At 41.9% G+C, this 19,104-nt stretch overlaps 1 protein-coding gene across 2 annotated transcripts in view; it reads left to right on the plus strand.

Moving 5' to 3' along the window:
• The window catches only part of gucy1a2 (guanylate cyclase 1, soluble, alpha 2), a 21,117-nt gene extending 2,507 nt beyond the window's left edge, over positions 1-18,610 (plus strand). Inside the window, exons 2-9 of one of the 2 annotated variants that reach the window (XR_008953161.1) lie at positions 2,384-2,445; positions 2,793-2,908; positions 3,721-4,628; positions 8,378-8,590; positions 9,577-9,849; positions 10,608-10,751; positions 11,083-11,299; positions 13,262-13,397. Coding sequence is in view for 1 of the 2 variants with exons in the window: in XM_057050690.1 (XP_056906670.1) it covers positions 2,384-2,445; positions 2,793-2,908; positions 3,721-4,628; positions 8,378-8,590; positions 9,577-9,849; positions 10,608-10,751; positions 13,262-13,416; positions 13,503-13,722 (2,091 nt within the window). In the remaining variant the exon portion in view is untranslated. Of the gene's footprint in view, positions 1-2,383; positions 2,446-2,792; positions 2,909-3,720; positions 4,629-8,377; positions 8,591-9,576; positions 9,850-10,607; positions 10,752-11,082; positions 11,300-13,261; positions 13,417-13,502 lie in introns of those variants that run through there. The other variant, XM_057050690.1, reaches the window with a different exon arrangement.
• The last annotated feature ends 494 nt before the right edge of the window (positions 18,611-19,104 follow it).

A 19,104-nucleotide genomic window follows, 5' to 3' on the forward strand; every position in this document is an offset into this window, starting at 1 on the left:
ACACACACACACACACACACACACACACACACACACACACAAACACAGGTTGTGTGCAGTGTCGGTGTCTGTTGTTGACTGCAATGGACCGTGACAAAGAGAACAGAGCACGCTCTCTCTGTGGCTGAATTCACTCTGATCACCCTGACCCTGAAACTAGAACACTCTCACGCACACACTCTTGCACGTGAATACACATGCGCACACTTAGATGTGTGTAAACATGAATTTTCTGTCTCTTCCCTGTGTTCCCTGTATGAGAAGTGGCATTTAAGCAATGACTGAACAAAAGGAGTGTTGGCCTCGGATGAAACGTGCCGATGTTCACACGCACTTGTGCGTGCATGTGAAACCTTTACTGTCATGGCCACATTTTATTTAGGTACTTCGTTAGATAGACCTTTTGAGGCCTTGAACATGTCATTTGTTGTCTATTGGCTCTTATGAGGATGATCACAAACACCATGGACCAAAGGTCTCGCTGATTATGGTTAGTTAAGACCATTTGATTGAAGTCTTCTCTATAGAACAATTCTCTGAATTCGGTCTGAGTCGTTTACTCTCAGACTCATTTTGCATTTCTCATTGAAAAGCTGTTCAGAGGACAGAACTTTGAATGAATATGTCAAGACTTTATTAGTCTTTTGTGGGACATATCAGAATTAGACCGTATGTGCTGTGAGGGGATGCTGTCCTAATGTATATTCTGATCTTTTGTTTCCATTATATACAGAAAGAGACATTACCAGACGCGCAGGACATTTTCTGTTGTGCATCATGTGTTAACAATATTACAACCCTGCAGAGCAGGAGTGCATCTAGGGTGATTAGGGTCTATTATAGCTGACCAGTACACCGATTTGACACAGGAAGAGACTGTATTTGTACACCTAACACAAACTTTAGATATGTTGTTGGTGCCCTAGTGATGCAACACTTGTTCCCTTGTTAATTCAACCATGGTGTTCCCAGTTTGTACAATCTAGGTGGGGCTATGACACATGAAGCCACAATGTCCATCCCAAGAAAATTGAACATAATTGCCTTGAGACCAGTGCTGTGTGAAATAGTCTTTATTTCTTGCCAATATTAACTTGAGGCATTTTTATAGAATGAACCACACCCCCTTGTGGTAAAACTGCACATGCTCCTCTGTGACTGCCACATGGCTGGGAGAATGAAGATAATCGCCAGGTGTCAGATATGGTGACGCTGATTGGATACACTCCTGTTGCTATGCACAAATCTCTTGTCACTGATTGGCTGGTTGCTGCACGGGCTGGGCGACTTTTCCCTGTCACCCATGAATGAGCAAGGAACTATTTTATGAAGCTATAAATTCTGATTGATGCAGTTTTGTATATGACATATTGGTATAAGATTATTGCTCTTTTTATGTTCCAGTTTCCCTTGTGCTGACAGCTTTCTAACCATGCTTAAGATCTGATCACTCTGTGACCATGATTGTGGGAGGAGAGGGATGTCCCAGATAGAAGAAAGAATCGTGGACTTGCGGCACTTGTATGCCAGTTGGATGCAATCAATCAGAAATTGCAGTTGGGCTCATAGAGCTTTTTAAAATAAACCAATGCAGGGCAACAGAGTAAAAGGAATGGCTGGTGCATTGGTCAAATTCTGGTCCCCTCCCAAAGTAAAGAAAGAGCAAACAAAACAGAAGAGACAAGAAAGAAGAGGGAAAAGAACAGAAGAATAAAAGAAAGGAATTGCACAATAAGCGTATATTATATGGACCTGTTGTGTGTAATATGAACAATCTACTGCTGAAATATGTGGCCCTGTTTTCTCAGGCGTGTGCTCATGTGTGGTTGATAATTATTGGTGCTTGTGTGTTTGACCATGTGTCTGGAACGTATGTACACACACGTCATTGAATAGCTGAATCAAGGATGTAGTGGCGTAACTGGTGAATACTGAGAACACTCGCAGATTTCTGCTGTACTTGGGCGCTCCGTGCAGGACGTGGCTAGTTGAAAGCAGTTTAAGATCTTCTGTAAACACACTAGTTTCTACTGTTGTTTTTTCCTTTATTGTTGCTGCAGCAACCACAGAAGAGACAGTTTCAGCTGGAAACAGATATAATAGTATATATACCTCACTAGACTTTACATTAGACACACACAGACACTGATGATGACCTCCAAAAGACATGCAATTGGGGGGAGGTGAAATGTGATTATCCCCCCAAATACATTACTCATTCCTTGTTTGTACCACTTCGAAATGTCTATTTTGAGACAAGGGTGGAGAGATTGTAAAGTACAATATGAAAAAAACATTTCAGGTGGTTGTCGGTGTCTTTAAATGATGCAGTTTTACATGGAATGTGAACATGCCTGCCTGATAATCTGACTTCTGCTTGCAGACCCAGTCTGTTCAGGAGGCTCTGCAGCGAACTCTTCACTTTTATAGGCAACATGAGATTAGGTAAGACTGTGATGGAGCTTTTTTGTACATTCACCTGTTTTTAAATTATATGTTTTGTTCGCAGAAATATAAATACAATACACTACTTGCACTTTTTGCTCAACTTTATAATGACACTGAGTGGAATAATATTTGGAATCAATGAAAAGAAACCAATAATGTATTTAAAGACTTTACCTTTTTATACAATTTTAATATTAAATATCTCTAAAAAGCTTCACTACATCATTAAAGGAAGAAATTAAGTCTGCTTCTGTTCAATTAATGTATAAGGCATCACATGTTGTTTCATTCCACTTCCTATTTGCTGACCTAATCCCAAAATAAATAATTTTTGTGGTTTACAGGTGTGGGGAAGACATACAGGAACGAGAAATTAAAGAGAATAAATGTGTATTTCTAGAAAATTCTGGCTCAGAAGAACATGTTTTACAAATACTTCAGTACATGGCCACCATACTAGGTAACTCTGTGTGTGTGTGTGTGTGTGTGTGTGTGGGGGGGGTATATTGTGTATTGTGTATGCTAATTTTAATTGGGCAAAGATTCACACCACACTTATTTCACACTTTTTATACTATTCCCAGCATCAGAAATGTTCATAGCAGAGTATAATAATGAGGTCTCATTTGCGAGCCATGTGGTTGTCATGGCGATACTATTGTATGTGTTGTTTTATATCACCTCTGAGCCTCTAACGTGTTAATGCCAGAGGTTAGAGGAGAACAGGCCAGGGTTAACGGTTAGGTTTGGGGCTGGGGTTAAGGTTAGGTCAGGGGTTTGATTAGATTTAGGGTTAAGAATTAGGGGTTATGGTTTGGTTAGGGATTAAAGGATAGGGTTGGGATAGGGTTAAGGTTAAGCATTAGGGGTTAGAGTTGGGTTAGTGCTTACAATTGGAGCTGGGGTTAGGGTTGGATTAGGGCAATGTGTGTGAAATTACGGAGAATTCATTGACCACTGGTTCCAAACGTGTCGGTGAGTTCTTCTTAAACGGCCTATGTAGACCTCAATCCAGTAAGACCCATTTAGTTTGTGGTAGGACAGAAGATTTACTTTGAGATAGAGAGCAACATTTAAAACAGTTCTGGATGCAAACAGGCTCCTAACTGCTTGGAGCAATGTCTTATCAGTGGTTGTACCTTTTAAAATACACGTGGAATGGAACCCAGGTGTTTTGTACTGTAGACACAGTTTTATGGTCAGCAGTAACTATTATGCGGCTAAGTTGCTCTTTTGCACACTAACCTTGGCTTTTGACGTCTCTTCTCTAAGGAGTACCGTATTGTGAGCTGCGAGAGCGTTTTGGGGAGGAGTTCTTTGGCCTCTGCTTTGAAGAAAATGAACGAGTACTTCGAGCTGTAGGTAGTAACCTTCAGGACTTCTTCAATGGCTTTGATGCCATTTTGGAACATATTCGAACCTCCACAGGGCGCCGTGCCTCATCGGAGAGTCCCTCTTTTCAGTGCAAGGATCTGCGTGAGGAGAGAGGGATTCAAACTTTGGACAAAGCTGAAGAGCAAAGGGGGCATGGACAGAAAGGCAAAGTATTGCTGCTTCACTGTTTCAACCCCGCTCCTGTTGTTGGACTAATTATGCCTGGATTAATCCGAGCTGTTGCCAAGAGAATCTTTCATTCAGAAGTGGAGGTGGAAGAGGTTCCCCCGTTCACTCCTTTGCTGCCCATTAGAGACACAGAAACTCTGGACGGTGACTCCACCATCCCGATCCTGGGTGGCTATTCCGTTACCTCACCCCCTTCCTCTCCAACATCTCCCCCTCCTTTCTTATCCTCTGTAGCCACAGGTTGCTTGTCCTTTCAAATACAAGAACAATTCCCTGTTTCCATCCCCTCATTCCCAAAGGCTACATCAGTTAGCTTTAAACGGTCTTCAAGCTTACTGTCAACCAATCCCAGCGATCTGCGCATTGGACTGGCCACGTTTTGTTGTGCCTTTCCCTTTCACCTAGTTCTGGGGCCTCGCATGGAGCTTCTGCAGCTTGGAGAAGGACTGAGGAGGCAGGCTCGCATAGATCCTCATCGCAGCGTCTTATTCAGGGAGTGTTTTGAGATCATCTCACCCAAGATGGAACCGTCATTCCAGGGTATCCTTTTGAGGCTTGCATCCCCGTTTACCATCCGCACCAGACCTGATGCCACACAGGCCGGAACCAAGGAAAAGGTACAGCTCTTTAGCTCATTTTTGTTTCTCATTAAATAAAAATTCATTTTTGCTTCTTGAGAGAGAAATAAACTATGAGATCTATACCATGACATAGGAAATAAACAATCAACAGGAATTTAGCTGAAGAACTCTGGCTATTCATACACAAGATAAACCAAAGATAACAGTTCCAACTGGTGGACAACGATCAGACTCAAAGCAATAAGGAAGAAGTCGCATTTCTGGAGGAAATAAATGCAGCTAGTGAAACGTAGCAACAGTAGTTGTGATGAGGAAGAGTAAGATGTGTGTAGTGTGTTGTGGTGTATTTTCTACAATCTCATAATCTCAGCTTTCTGGAAGAGAGAGACCAACCACGTCTGCCAACGTGTGATCACTTTTAAAAGACCCACTTTGTTGAAAACAATTAATCAGGTTCACCTTTCAGCTCTGATTAAAGTCTCCTGTGAGCTGAAGACACATTTGATGGTTTTAATGTCAGCATTAGAAAATGTGCCAATAATAATAGCGTAAAGTAAGACTGTATGGAAACTTTAGATCAGGGGTTGGCAACCCAAAATGTTGGAAGATCCATATTGAACCAAAAAAAACAAGAAAACAATCTGTCTGGTTCCGCAAAAAATTAAAAGCCTTATATAGGGCTTATAATGAAGGCAACACATGCTGTAAGTGTCTATATTAGCTGTATCAGCCTACTTTCCAAATGATAAGTAGGCTACAAATACATAATGAGCATTCATGATGAAATGTTTATTTTCCCCGCAGCGCGTCCTGGAGAGAATGACGCACCACGTGGCCACTCTGCTGTACGATGGCGCTTTAAGTTTAACTTCCATTATAATGAGATGTTGAAACTAAATATTTATTATACACATTTATACAGCATTGGAAAACTTTAAGAATGTTTGTCACGTTTTTCCTCCTACAGAAATTATATTAAAACAATTTCCATTTTCATATTTTTGAAAAAGCTCCAGGGAGCCAGTAGGGCAGCGCTAAAGAGCCGCATGCGGCTCCAGAGCCGCGGGTTGCTGACCCCTGCTTTAGATCAACATCCTGGCGGCTGCTCGACATTAAAGGATTTGGAGACCAAACCATCCAAAATCCCATTTCAATATGAAGAATATACAAGATATGATGCTCACTGTCTTCACGCTGCTTTGTTGAGTCTCAGCTTCATCTACACGGGATCAATAATGGCTTAGGACGGACGGACGGACAGAGAGACAGAGAGACAGAGAGACATTTTTAAAAAGCATTAACTTAAACAGGTAACTATTTGGCTTTCATAGCCTACGTTAATTAGCATTAAAACCCTGATGACCCATCAGTAAGATTAGACAGATGAGTGGATTTTTATCATCTTTGTTATTAAGAGATTCACAACAATGTTTTCATTAACAACATTACAGAACATATTTGCTTTTCAAGGTTGATTTTAGATATTTGGATGAAAGGACTTCTAGGTGTGAATCTCTGAGGCCTCCAGGCCTGACTGACTCAGATATGAGAAAGAAGAAGGAAAGAGGAGATGACCTTTTCACCATAAAGGACAGTGAGAGAAGGCGACAGGCCAAGGGAAAAAGACAAAACAGAATGCTTCTCTCTTTGCATATCTGAGAGGACTTCTTACCTTCTCCATATGCTCCATGTACACGAGGGTCCCACTAAAGCTTTTAATACTCTGTGCTGACACCACAGCCACATCGTCAAAGGACTCTGACCCCCCCAACAAGCAACAAACTCCCATTGAATGTGAAGGAACCTGATACAGGACCAGGCTCATACTGTATGTGGAGTCTGTTTTTAATACATCAAATCATGGTCAAAATAATTTGGGTTTTTGGAAAGAAAAAAGCTTCTTTCATGGTATTTTATGATTTCTCTCTGATAAACTGAGGCTTGACGCTAATTCTTGTTTCCAAAAACCAACATTACGCTCCTTGATCATTACAGTACTTTAAAAATAAAATGAATATGAGATCTTAGGCACAGGTTCTTTGATGACTTTAAACAGAGAAAATCTGCTCTGGGGAAGAATCTGATCCTCAAAGAAACGGATGAAGGTCTGTGAATGAAGGTAGTGATTTACCATTTTACCAGGAATACCTCACCAAGTTAGTGGTCTCTTAAAATGCCTCATCCCCTTTACATTCATCAGCCAATAGATTTAATAGGACAAGCAGTAAAGCTACAGCTATTCACCCTGAAGAAAACCAACAATGGCAAAAACACCACAAGCTTTAATTACTGCTAATAACTTTCCGTCAGCAAAATATAGCCAACTTAAACAAGCTGGTGTTGTAGCTCTCTGCTCTCACCTCTCTCCCTCCCACCTTCCCCCCTCTCTCTCCCTTTCCCTCCCTCCCTCTCTCTCTCTCTTTCTCCCCTGCTCTCTCTCCCCTCCCTCCCTCTCCCCCCTCTCTTGCTCTCTCTCTCCCCCCTCTCTCCACCTCCTTCTTCCATCTCTCTCTCTCTTTCTCCCCCCTCCCTCTGTGAGTGAGAGACTGACTCATTGACTGTATTAAGTGCTTGTTCGTGCTAATGAGTTTGTTGATGTGCCACTTTCAAAAAATGATCCATTAATTGTGTGTTCACTCTTTCCATCTTTGTGCCCCTCTTACATGTTGTTTTCTATCTGTTCTCTCTCTCCTCATCTCTGGTTGCCTAGATTTTCTACTTTTGTTTATTGTTTAAGAAGAATATTCGGTCAATAATGTTTTGTCATCAATTCTTTATTGGTTATTCCTAACTCTACCCTCTCTTCCATGATCATGTGCACTCGCTCTCACCTGCATGCACTCACCTCATCTGCTGTGATGGTGGAGATGCAGGCAGAAGGGGAGGAGTGCTCAGTTAATCACAAGTGCACAACTGGGCCAATGCAAGTGCCTCCAGGGGTGTGTGTGTGTGTTTGTGTGTGTGTGTGTGTGCGTGCATGCGTCTGATTGGTATCTATGTATATGCATGTGTGAAACAGAGAAAATCAGACTTTAGATGACCTAAAAACCAGAAAAAATGTTGAAAATAAGTGAAGGGATATAGTACAAAGTAGTCTCTCAATGTAACTGAAGAGTACAGCATTTAAAGATTCCATATATTACTATGATGTTGGTATGAACAATAGCCATCCTGTGTGGACTCCATTTTGCATACGTTTATATATAACTGCAAATGAAATGTATAGCGATGTATGTATGCCAGACAGGAGCACTGTGTATGTCTCCCTCTTGGACACATTGTGTGTGTGTCTGTGTAGATGTTGACTGTTTGTATTATGCAGTAGACCAAGGAGAGCGTGGTGCTATAAATAAAACAGGACTGCAGTGTGCTCGCTGGCAGAACAATCTATGTGACTCTATGAAAAAAGAGAGGGAAAACAAAGTGAAGAGAGCGTAACAGACAGAGGGAATGTAAAATCAGATGACTTGGAGTGAGTGGGAGAGGCAGCCTCTCCAATGGCCAGCACTTCCATCCAAAGGCCTCTCTGTACTCTCCATTGATAACCCCAGTCCCCTTCAGTCACATTAAAGACACATTTATAGCTCCAGCACAGCTGCTACGTATTGAAAAAACCTGCAGAGAGGAAGCTGCAATTTATGCAAATTCTAACAATGATAATGCTCCATTGGTCCAATCGAGCTGTTCCTATATTTGTGAAAACAAGCACAAGAAGTCTTTGCTTTGTTGTCTTGCAGCCTCATTGATGGAGCTGTTATTTCTTTATTGCTTATTGTGATCGGTAGGTGATGGAGTTAAAGGGTCAGATGATCCACGTGCCCGAGTCATGCTCCTTGATGTTTCTGGGATCGCCTCGCGTTGATAAATTGGAGGAGCTGATGGGAAGAGGACTTTATCTATCTGATATTCCCATCCACGATGCTACCCGGGATGTTATTCTGGTGGGGGAGCAGGCCAGGGCCCAGGATGGACTGAAGAAGAGAATGGACAAACTGAAGGTAAAACAGTTGCTTTTTATACTTCTTGGTTCAAACTGTTCATATAACAATGCTGTAACTACTTATTATCACTCCTGACCAGAACCCTCTGACCTACTTTAGCTGATGTTCTATCGCCTCAGGATAGCAGGAGACAACCTGACCATCCATCCCCCATTTTCTTATATGTTCCTTTTGTATATATCATGCTTAGTTTTATCCTGTGACGCTTAAGCTTTATCATATGACGCTTACACTTACGCTTATTGTAATCTTACATGTTCGTGTGCTAGTATAAAAATAAACCTCACCAGGGCCCACACTTGTAGCTCACACTGCAGACGTGTGGTTGCCTTTTCAGCATGTAAACTGAAGCTTCCGTCTCATTCCTCTGATGGCAACAGCACGGGAAGAAAACTGATCACTTTCTCCTCAACACTTTTCTTTACACTGTAAAAGCAGTTGATGGTTCTTTGATGAGACCAAGACAGAAGCAGAAATGTCTGGAAAAATCATAAAACGGCAGTTTTGATTCAGACCCCTTCAATCTCCTCTATCACCTCTGAATGAAAACTGCCGTTCTTCTCAAATCACCATGTCATTTAAACAAGAACTAACTCCTGGACTGTTCTGTAGGTTTACATTAATGGCAACCACACATTCAAAGCTGTATATTAACCTTCCCGTGTAGATAAATGTTTATTCTGCGTCAGGCCAAAGAGATGAAAGAAAATGGCTCATGGCAGCTTTAAAATTTGCTTTGATGGTATCTTGATGAAATAGCAGGTTACTGCCGTAGCCATCATGCTTCCACCTGCCTCTGTTATAAATGAGGGTAACTTTGTGATTAGAAACAGCCCCCAGCAGACACAAATTAGAAAATTACATCTTTGTAACATCCATATTTACTTATTCAGAAAGAAGAATGTATAAATGAACCGTCAGCTGGCTTCTTGCAAATTTTCCAAATGTCCTGTCCCAAACTAACTGGCTCTGTCTCCTCTCAGGCCACATTAGAGAGGACTCACCAGGCTCTAGAGGAGGAAAAGAGGAGAACAGTGGACCTCCTTTATTCCATCTTCCCTGGAGACGTGGCACAGAAGCTGTGGCAGGGTCAGCCGGTACCGGCTCGTAAATTTGACGACGTCACCATGCTATTCTCCGACATCGTGGGTTTCACTGCCGTCTGCGCCCAGTGCACGCCGATGCAGGTCATCTCCATGCTGAACGAGCTCTACACACGCTTCGACTACCAGTGCGGCATCTTGGATGTTTATAAGGTCAGACTATAGAAGAGGACACGTGTGATCGAGCAGCTATTTACTGAGACCTTTCACAGGAAGATGAGCTGCTGTTATTGTTCTGGTTTTTAGTAGTGGGCTACTGTGTTGTAATGATTAAATGAGTCTGAGGGAGGTGTAAATATGGCGCCCGTGAGCTTGCTGTGGTGTAAAGAATCCTTTTGTCCCATTTTCTCTAGGATCAGGTCAGCATATGTATTCCCTGTTCTTTTCATCATCAGAGCTGCTGTCATCTTTGCACTCATGCTCAGTTGCCCAGAAAGGCTTAATCTCCCACAGTGCCAACAGAAACATGCATTTCCTCTGTTATCACTGAGATACAGAATTGCCCTGAGAGTTTATCTGAGAGTGAGCGTGTCTGTAAAATAGAAGCTATCAATAGGAGGACGTGCTGAGGAGTTTGAGGCACCCATACGTTGCCATTGCCATAGTTACTGATGAAGAGGTTTAGCCGGCAGGAGGCCTGAGTGAGAGGGTTTTTACTCAGAGCTTAGTTCCCCTGCAGATTTGTTTTAAACCAAAAATCCAATTACAAACATTAGCCGAACCAGCCACAGCTACACATTTTTGCAGTATGCAGCAGAACGGTTTTAGTGTGTTGGACATGGTTAGATACTGAGGCTGATACTGTTCCTGCCTGTCTGTAACAGGAGAAATGGAGCTGCCTTTTCTGAGGTTGACATCATGTGTTCCCAATGATTTCACCCCATTTCTATTCTGTCATCAACCTGATTCAGATCGAGACGATAGGTGATGCCTACTGTGTGGCAGGAGGTCTTCACAAAAAGGTTGAGAGTCACGCCAAGCCGATAGCTCACATGGCCCTAAAGATGATGGAACTCTCTGAGGAAGTGCTGACGCCTGATGGAAAACCTATAAAGGTGAATTTTCATTCAGCCTTTGCTGTACCTGTGTTTACTGTAACAATATTTGTACGAGAAAGTATTGAATATCATGGTGACATGTAGCTAATATAGATAATTTGGACACTACTGAGTGACTCCTAATAATGCTGCTGTGTAGACGTGATGGATGGATGAATGTAAGGGCGGGGGAGGACAAGGGGGGCGGGATAATGGAGGATGGAGATTGATCAATGACATTTTAAAAAAAGAAAAAATAGAAAGTCACAAATTTGGGGGTGGAGAGTTCAGGGTTAGTTGAAAGGGTGTATTTAAGAGTTTAAGAGTATGTTCTCCTCAATCTGTCCAGTTGCTCCTGTTTCCTCCGAAAGTCCAAAGACATGGGGGACAGTTGAGCTGATGCCTCTGCCTTAATCCAGCCTTGTTGTCCTGGGTGTTCCCCTCACTTCCATCCCAGCCCTGGTCCCCAAGGACAATATTAAGACATATTCACTGGTAGAGAAAAAAAAGGAAGTAGATGCCACTGGTTTCCGTGGTGATGACGATGTTCTACATTCTCTTGAGAAGTAGCTTTTCATTTATGATCGTGTAAAAGTTTACAAAATTTATATAAAAGATTTATATAAAAGGAAATTTATATAAAAGATTCTTATGTTCTTTTGCTCTCCTCTTTGTTCTCCTCTCTGCTGTCCTCTCCTTTCTCCCTGGTTTCCTCTCTGTTTTCCTGTATGCTGTCCTCTCTATTCTCCTCTCTGCTCTCCTCTCTCTCTCTCTCTCTCTCTCTCTCTCTCTCTCTCTCTCTCTCTCTCTCTCTCTCTCTCTCTCTCTTCTCTCTCTTCTTCTCTCTCATCTTTCTGTTCCCTCTGTTCTCCTCTCTGTTCCCCTCTGTTCTCGCTATTCTCTTCCCTCTTCTCCTCTCTGTTCTCTCTGTTCTCCTCTCTGTTCTCCACTCTCTCCCTTCTGCTGCTGCACCTTTTGTCCTCTTTGGCTATCCATTCTGTGTCTAGAGATTTCCAACAGAAGCTAAATGCTGTTCACTCAGAGCTCAAATCCAGCCAACATTGCTAAAACTATCATGAGAACTGTGAGGGAGGGAAAGGGTTTGCTGGAGGAAACACACTCATGTGTGAGTCCTCAGGAGACAAACACACAACAAAACACACATGATCATCTGGTCGGCTCACTCAGGCCTGTTTAGTCGCTTCTTGCATAAACGTGAGACTATCCTATCCATTGTGTTTGTAAAAATCAACACACACACACACACAGATGGAGGATTTACACATTATACACTGGACCAAACTCTTTCTGCACACCACTCAAAACAACGTTTTTCTGCAAGATGCCATAATGTGCATATCTTACTTCTATATTTTTATCTATATGAAATGGACCATGTCATGAACTGTGATCACAAATATCTGATGTATCCTTTGAAGTAAACTAACTTGTGACACGTCTCCACAAGATGCTTTAAAATCAAATTCTGAAAAACAAAACAGAAGAAAAAAATTACAATAACAATAAAGGATAATACAGAGCAACATGTATAAACATAGATTCAAATGGTGCATTACATGTATTCTATATATGTGTATATCTCAGCATAACCGGCGGCACCGACATGAAAGGATGGTCCCTGATTTGCTAAGTGAATGCCATGACCGATTGACTCTCACTCACTGCAACATCAGAGAGAGGGAAGAGCAACAGCTTACGCAGCAGTGTAACATAGGGACAGACAGACAGGCAGACAGACGGGTGTACGGCCATCTGTAAGGAGATGAAAAATAGGTCACACTCACCCGCACTTCTGCTGTCAAGGTTTCTCCATCTAATTTTAAATTTGTTCACACCTCCCCCAACTTCTTATTTTTTTTAATTGTCTTTTTATTTTACCTTGCTGCCGCCGTCGTCTGCTGTTGCCATGGCGACCTGACAATGTGATTGCATGTAACACAGTGGCATTAGATTGGAGATGTGATGAAATGCTGAAACAGATCATGACGGATCTACTGGACCTGCATCTGTTGGAGGAAAATCCAATAGTTGCTCCAGTGGAATTGAACCAATCAGGGTTGGGCTGAAAGGACACGTTGACAGAGTCTATTTTGCCTCTTGGAGGGTTCAGATGGGAACCAGCGTCATCTTGCTGCTCCCTCAGAATTATTGTGGATTATTTCCAGTCTCTAACCTATTTTAAATACCTCCACAGTTAAAAATGATGCCGTGGGTCAATTTAAACAGCTACACTAATTGAAACTGATGGATCCAGTGTGTGAAAGTAACCACAATGAAACAATTAATTCCTATTTAGTGAATTGGAAACCTGTCAAAAAAAGAAGTGTCACATATAGAAAACACTTCAGCTGCATATGGGGTATACTGTAGAAGTGACCATCAATAACACCAGATTTATTTCCATTTTTGTATCACCTGTGTATGTGTGTGTGTAGATCTTAATGGAAAGCATTTCTGTGGCTTAAACTGGAAGTTCCAATTTCTTTAATGTTCTTCTGTTCTCCCAGTTAAGGATTGGCATCCACACTGGCTCTGTGCTGGCAGGCGTGGTCGGTGTTAAAATGCCACGATACTGCCTGTTTGGCAACAATGTGACACTGGCGAGCAAATTTGAATCAGGGAGCCATCCCCGGTGCATAAATGTTAGCCCCACTACGTACCAGTAAGAGATGGCGCCTCACATCCACCACATACAGCAAGTCCTTAAATGTTCTCCTGTAAATGAACTCTTTAATCTGGTTCCCCCAGGTTGCTGAAAGATGACCGCTCCTTTTCATTTGTCCCTCGCTCACACCTGGAACTCCCAGACAACTTTCCCAAAGAGATCCCAGGGACGTGTTACTTCCTGGAGGCAGGGACATCCCGCAGTCATGCCTCTCTCACCAGCTCCCGCTCTGCTCCCCCAGCCTCTATGAGGAAAGTCTCCTACAGCATCGGGACCATGTTTCTAAGAGAAACCAGCTTGTAGACCTCATGCACTGACTTGCACTCACTTATTGTGTGGGTGGCTGAATCAGACTGGCTGGACCAAAGTGGGAACTAAAAAAACTAAAACTAAGAATCCAGTGATTTAGCAGCTCCATCACTAATCTCTACTCCCACCATGGCTTTGGTCTGGAGAGATGGATGGTAAGAGCAAACCTAGAGGGAATCATGGACACAAGCACTGTTGCACAATTCACAACAGAACTACTATGAACAAGAACAAATTAACTTTGGTTAAACTACTGGATGCTGAAGAACACAATTGTATGGACTATCCAAGTTTTGGAAGTATTGGAAGTACTGCACCATACTAAAGAAGAGAACGTAGGCAGAAGAACAAAGGTCCACTGAGTTCATGCTTTACTAAACATGCATCTGGCTGTTTGTCATGTCCGTTTGTAAATCTGGGATCAGTTGATGAGAGGTTAAAACAGGCTGTCACACTAGGTAGAAACCAAAAAGGTTCAGGTAAACCTGAACTTGGAGCCAATATTGCAACCAACAGCGATCCAAACCTGGGAAGAATTTTGTCTTTACAGGTAACATTTCGAAGCTCAGTGCCTTTTTACCATTCAAATCAGGACAAATGTGGAGCAAATCTATTATTTTTAAAAGAAAACTTTAGTTTTATTTATCATATTCATTTATTGAGTGAAGAGGAGAACAGAAAGGTGTGAAGGACATGTGGGTTGTTTTAAACTAGTGGTGCTCCCAGTACAGCACTCCTAGGTACTGGAAAGTTATGTATTTTCTTCTGTCCGACCAGTTTCACAACTTCATATTTACATCCCTTTTCTTGCTAAATCAGAATTTTATTCAACATCCATGTTTAGGTTCCACACTTCTTATTCTATGGATACCTGAGTTATCAACGTAAACTGCATCTAGTCGTAACACAGATTCATCAACAGTGAACTTCATCATCAGCTGAATATGACAATCGAACTGACTGGATTTACAGACCCACAGAACCATTTTTATAGGCAGATGTTTGGAGGTATAGAACAGGTAGATTAAAGCTGCTGCTTGTTAGTCAGCCTGTTGCAATGGTGGAAGTGGTGCAGCAGCCTGAAGATAATGTTCCTCATCCATCCAGGTCGATGCCAGGTTTGAATACAGTGATGTCACCACAGATAATTTCTGGGAAGTAAACAAGAGTGAGAGTGAGACCAGCATATGGAGGCCGTTTTGCTGCTGATGGTGCACAGCATGAGCAGCAGGGCTGTGGTGGCACATGATATATTTCTCCATCTTAGCAGGAGAATAAGGTGTTCTTAAATGGTCATCTATAGAGGTTCCACGTCTCATTGGTGATGAGAGCAGCCTGGAGGTTTGATGCGCCTGTTCTCTGAAATTCACCCAATGCTAAATTTACTTTGCACACTGTAAAAAAAACAAAAAACAAAACTTGTTTTCCCATCTGGAATCTGCAGCAAAACTCTGTTGGTGCAATTGAGAAGGTTCCATTTTCCCTTTAATCAGGAGGTACCTGACTGATACACACACAAAGTCAATACCAAGAAGCTTTTTATTCACAATAATATCATAACACAATATCATTATTCATTTGAACATCTGACAGTGTCCCCTACACGTATAGCCTGTGAATTGACTATCATTCCACCTGATCAGAAATGGTAATTGCTGATTTCCAATCTTAATCTCTAAAATAAAAGACCTATAAAGGCCCGTTTAATGAGGACGTTGAATTAGTGAAATAGAAAACTTCAAAGGGAGTCGTTCAGAGTCAGAAATGAATGCTGGGTTGTCAAAATTGTGCCGTCTCATATTAGCACCAGCATCTGTGTCTATATAGAATTCATCCTGAAGGTTACAATAAGTTATGAATCATGTGAATCATTTTATGAATTAGTGACAGGAGCTGCAGAAAGATTTATAGTTTGTTCTGTATTGATAAATGTTGGTAGCCTATTTTCATACCTAAAGACACTATGCAGTATAAAAATTACAACTATAGAAAAAAAGGAGAGTAAAAAGTCAATTTGTGAAATATCTGAGAACCTGGTTTTCATCCTGAAACATGAAACTACAAAAGTTTTGGATTGCAGTTCATGTTTGTTTTAATTGATTTACAGATTAAAGTGCATCAAAAGCTGCCACATAAACCCTGCATAGATTAAAGCCTCTGTTTAGCTCACTATTTGGTTATATTATGACACAGTATTTAATGTAATTTCTGACTGACCTGCCTTACCTGGTTCATTAGAAATAAAGGATAAGAGTTCAGCATCAACCTGACATTTGGATTAACCTTGCTCTACTTTTCCTGTCAGATATATTCTGGTGTCAACACTTGGGTTTTTATACGAGTACATGGATGGATGGATGGGGGGGTGGATGGTTGAATGATGGGTGGGTGGTGGATGATGGATGGGTAGATGGATGATGGGTGGATAGATGGGTGGGTGGCTGGTGGATAATGGGTGGATGGATGGATGGATGGATGGATGGGGTACTGCCATATTGGCACCAGCCCAGTGGCTCCAGTGCTGATGCAGAATGGCTTGTTAATGGTGATGCTAGAGACGGCTCATCTGCAGATCAACCATCTTCTTCAGAAGGAACCGCAGAATTCTCCAGTAGCATTCCCTCACCAGCAGCTCAGAGCTGCAGGAACAGGAAGTGAGTCAAAGGTGAATATTGGCACTGGAAAGCTTCAAACACCTTCATACAACATCTGTAAGTGATACATGAACAGCTGAGACTGTGCAGCAGTGGAGGAGCAGAAGAGATTCCTGTAGGAACTCAACAGAAATACTCACACAGGACCAGTCAGGTCAGTGAATGCAGGTGAAAGAGAGGGGTTGGACACATCCTTAACATAGAACCCTGATCCTTCGCTCTCTTGCATTTACTCAATGTTTTGACCTTATTCTTCCTCACAGACTGTGTTTATGCTAAAAGGCTCTGGGTGCTAAGTATGCTAAATGTATGCTAAGAGACTCTGTTAGTGTGTGTTTGTTTCTGATATTTGATTGGATTGAAAGAGTTGAGTTTAATGAATTGCAGCATTTCTTGCTGACCTGTGGCCTCTGTAGCAGTTTTGAATTTCCAACAGCAACAGAAAACAGCAACATTTTCTCATTAGTTCCATTTTTCACTTAATGACTATTTTTTCCAGACTAGAATAATGTTCATGCTTGGGAAGTTCAAGGAAATTCAATTTTTATCCATCTCAAATAGCATTAGTTTATTGGATGGAGCTCTTGAACAGATTAAATGTTGATTAGTTAGCGTAGCGAGCTGCTGGCCTTCTTCAGCAGTGGGGGTGGAAATATCCTGGGGGTGAGAGCTCCCTCCCCACAGTCCATATGTGGTGTGGTGGACAAGCTTCCTCAGGAGATGGTTAGGATTGGGGGTGGCAGGAAGAGGGTGAGCAAGCAGGGCTGGAGTTCCTGGTGTGGAATTTCAGGACCTTGGGAGGACCTTCATAGGCATAATACATAACCCCGTCCCTGACCCTGAATCCCCAACTACACCTCCAACACCCCCAACTAAACCTCTAACCTGCCAACTAAACCTCTAACCTGCCAACTAAACCTCTAATCTCCCAACTAAACCCCTGAGCTACCAACTAAACCCTGAACCCCGCAACTAAACGTCTAACCCCCCAACTAAACCCCTGACACCCCAACTAAACCTTTAACCCCCCAACTAAACCTCTAACCCCCCAACTAAACCCCAATCCGCCCAACTAAATCCCAAACCCCAGCATGTACCTCTAAACACTCATATGTGCTTGAATAACACTTAACATCTTACAAATGTGCCATTGCTAAATAATGTCAAAGTTTGTATAGATTGTTTTCTAATTTGAAAGACACCTTTGAAACTATTCTGCATATTCACCTTAGGAAAAATTAAAGAATGTCGAAAGCAATAGAACCAACAACAATCTGAACTTTTGATGATGCTGTTGCAGGTTGGTTTAATTCACCTCCTCGGGTTTGATGCCAGATGGCCCGTGAAGAGGTTTGATCAGCCATACCCGGTCACCCTGCAGTGTGTCTCAAACCACCCCCACCCCCCCGCCCCCCGGATGGATTTGACCCTCAGTATTGACTGCTGCATCTGTTCTTCCTCACCTCTCAGCTCAGCTCTTTCTCCCTGTGGTTTCAGCCCAAGTCTGAGACATTAGTCTCATTATGTCTTCTCGGCTCAGGGACCGACTACGCTCCTTTAATTTACTCCCAAACCCTGAAGAAGTGTCACCTGATCTTATCAAACAGGCAATAATCCACATGTCCTACATCATTCTGGCCTTTGGAAAAAAGCTGATCAGGGTTGGAGGATTAGTGGTGATCCATGTAAATGAGAAGATCCTGGATGAGGTTGTGGGCACAATGCCCTCAGCTTGACTCTGAGACTTCTGCTATCTGCCTGAACACGGGATATGGCTGAAATTTGGTTTCCATTAATTTCGGACAAGATCAATGTTAACGTTGATTTTTGCAATACTGAAAAAATGTGCAAAATATGTTGGCTCTATTTTAATATTACTGATTTTTATAATTGCAGATTTACATCTGATGATGATAATAATTAATCCATACCAGCATGAGTGTGTGTGTGTTTGAGATTTAAGGGTATGTAAGTGAGATCCTCCCACTTCCTGACCATCCTGTAACTTAATTATTCTGCTATCATTAAATCCTCATTTAGATCAATCACAGTGTTGCATAATCAGATTATTCTGTTTAAATGATGAGGGAGATCCATCATTACTGCAGCGCCAGCTCGTTACAAACACACAGCCTGATGTGCATTGGGCTTTTGATACACTGAAAGATTTTACACACCTATTTACAGTATCTTCTTTGATTTTAATAAATAAAAAGCACCTGTTGACATGTTTGTTGTGATGAGTTTAAATGTGTTTCTGACAGACTTTACACAACCTTTGCCTAATTTGTCCACTTGACAGCCAAGAGAGGTGTGTGTGTGTGTGTGTGTGTGTGGGGGGGGGGTAATGAAAGAGAAGCGGTAATGAAATGATAGACAAAGGAAAAGAAGAAAGGCAGCACCTGTTGGGGTTCAGGTGTATGATGAATGATCTTTACCTGCCATTTGAACCTATTAACCAGCACCAAGATAGTCTCATCAATATAAACAAAATGAGCAAATATGCCGAACTCCTGCCACACAAACAACAACATTTGTGGCAGAAGCATCTATAGCTTCTGAATGAAGTGTATCTAACCACCAGCTGCGTCTTCCTCATACGGCCACAATGCAAATAAGGAAACAGATGTTCAGCAGATGTTTCACTGATGATTAACTGAAGTTTAACTGATGATTAGAGGATGTTTAACTGATGGTTAACTGATATTTAAAGGATGAATAA

The sequence above is a fragment of the Takifugu flavidus genome, chromosome 12, assembly GCF_003711565.1.
Source record: "Takifugu flavidus isolate HTHZ2018 chromosome 12, ASM371156v2, whole genome shotgun sequence".
Taxonomy (NCBI): Eukaryota; Metazoa; Chordata; class Actinopteri; order Tetraodontiformes; family Tetraodontidae; genus Takifugu; species Takifugu flavidus.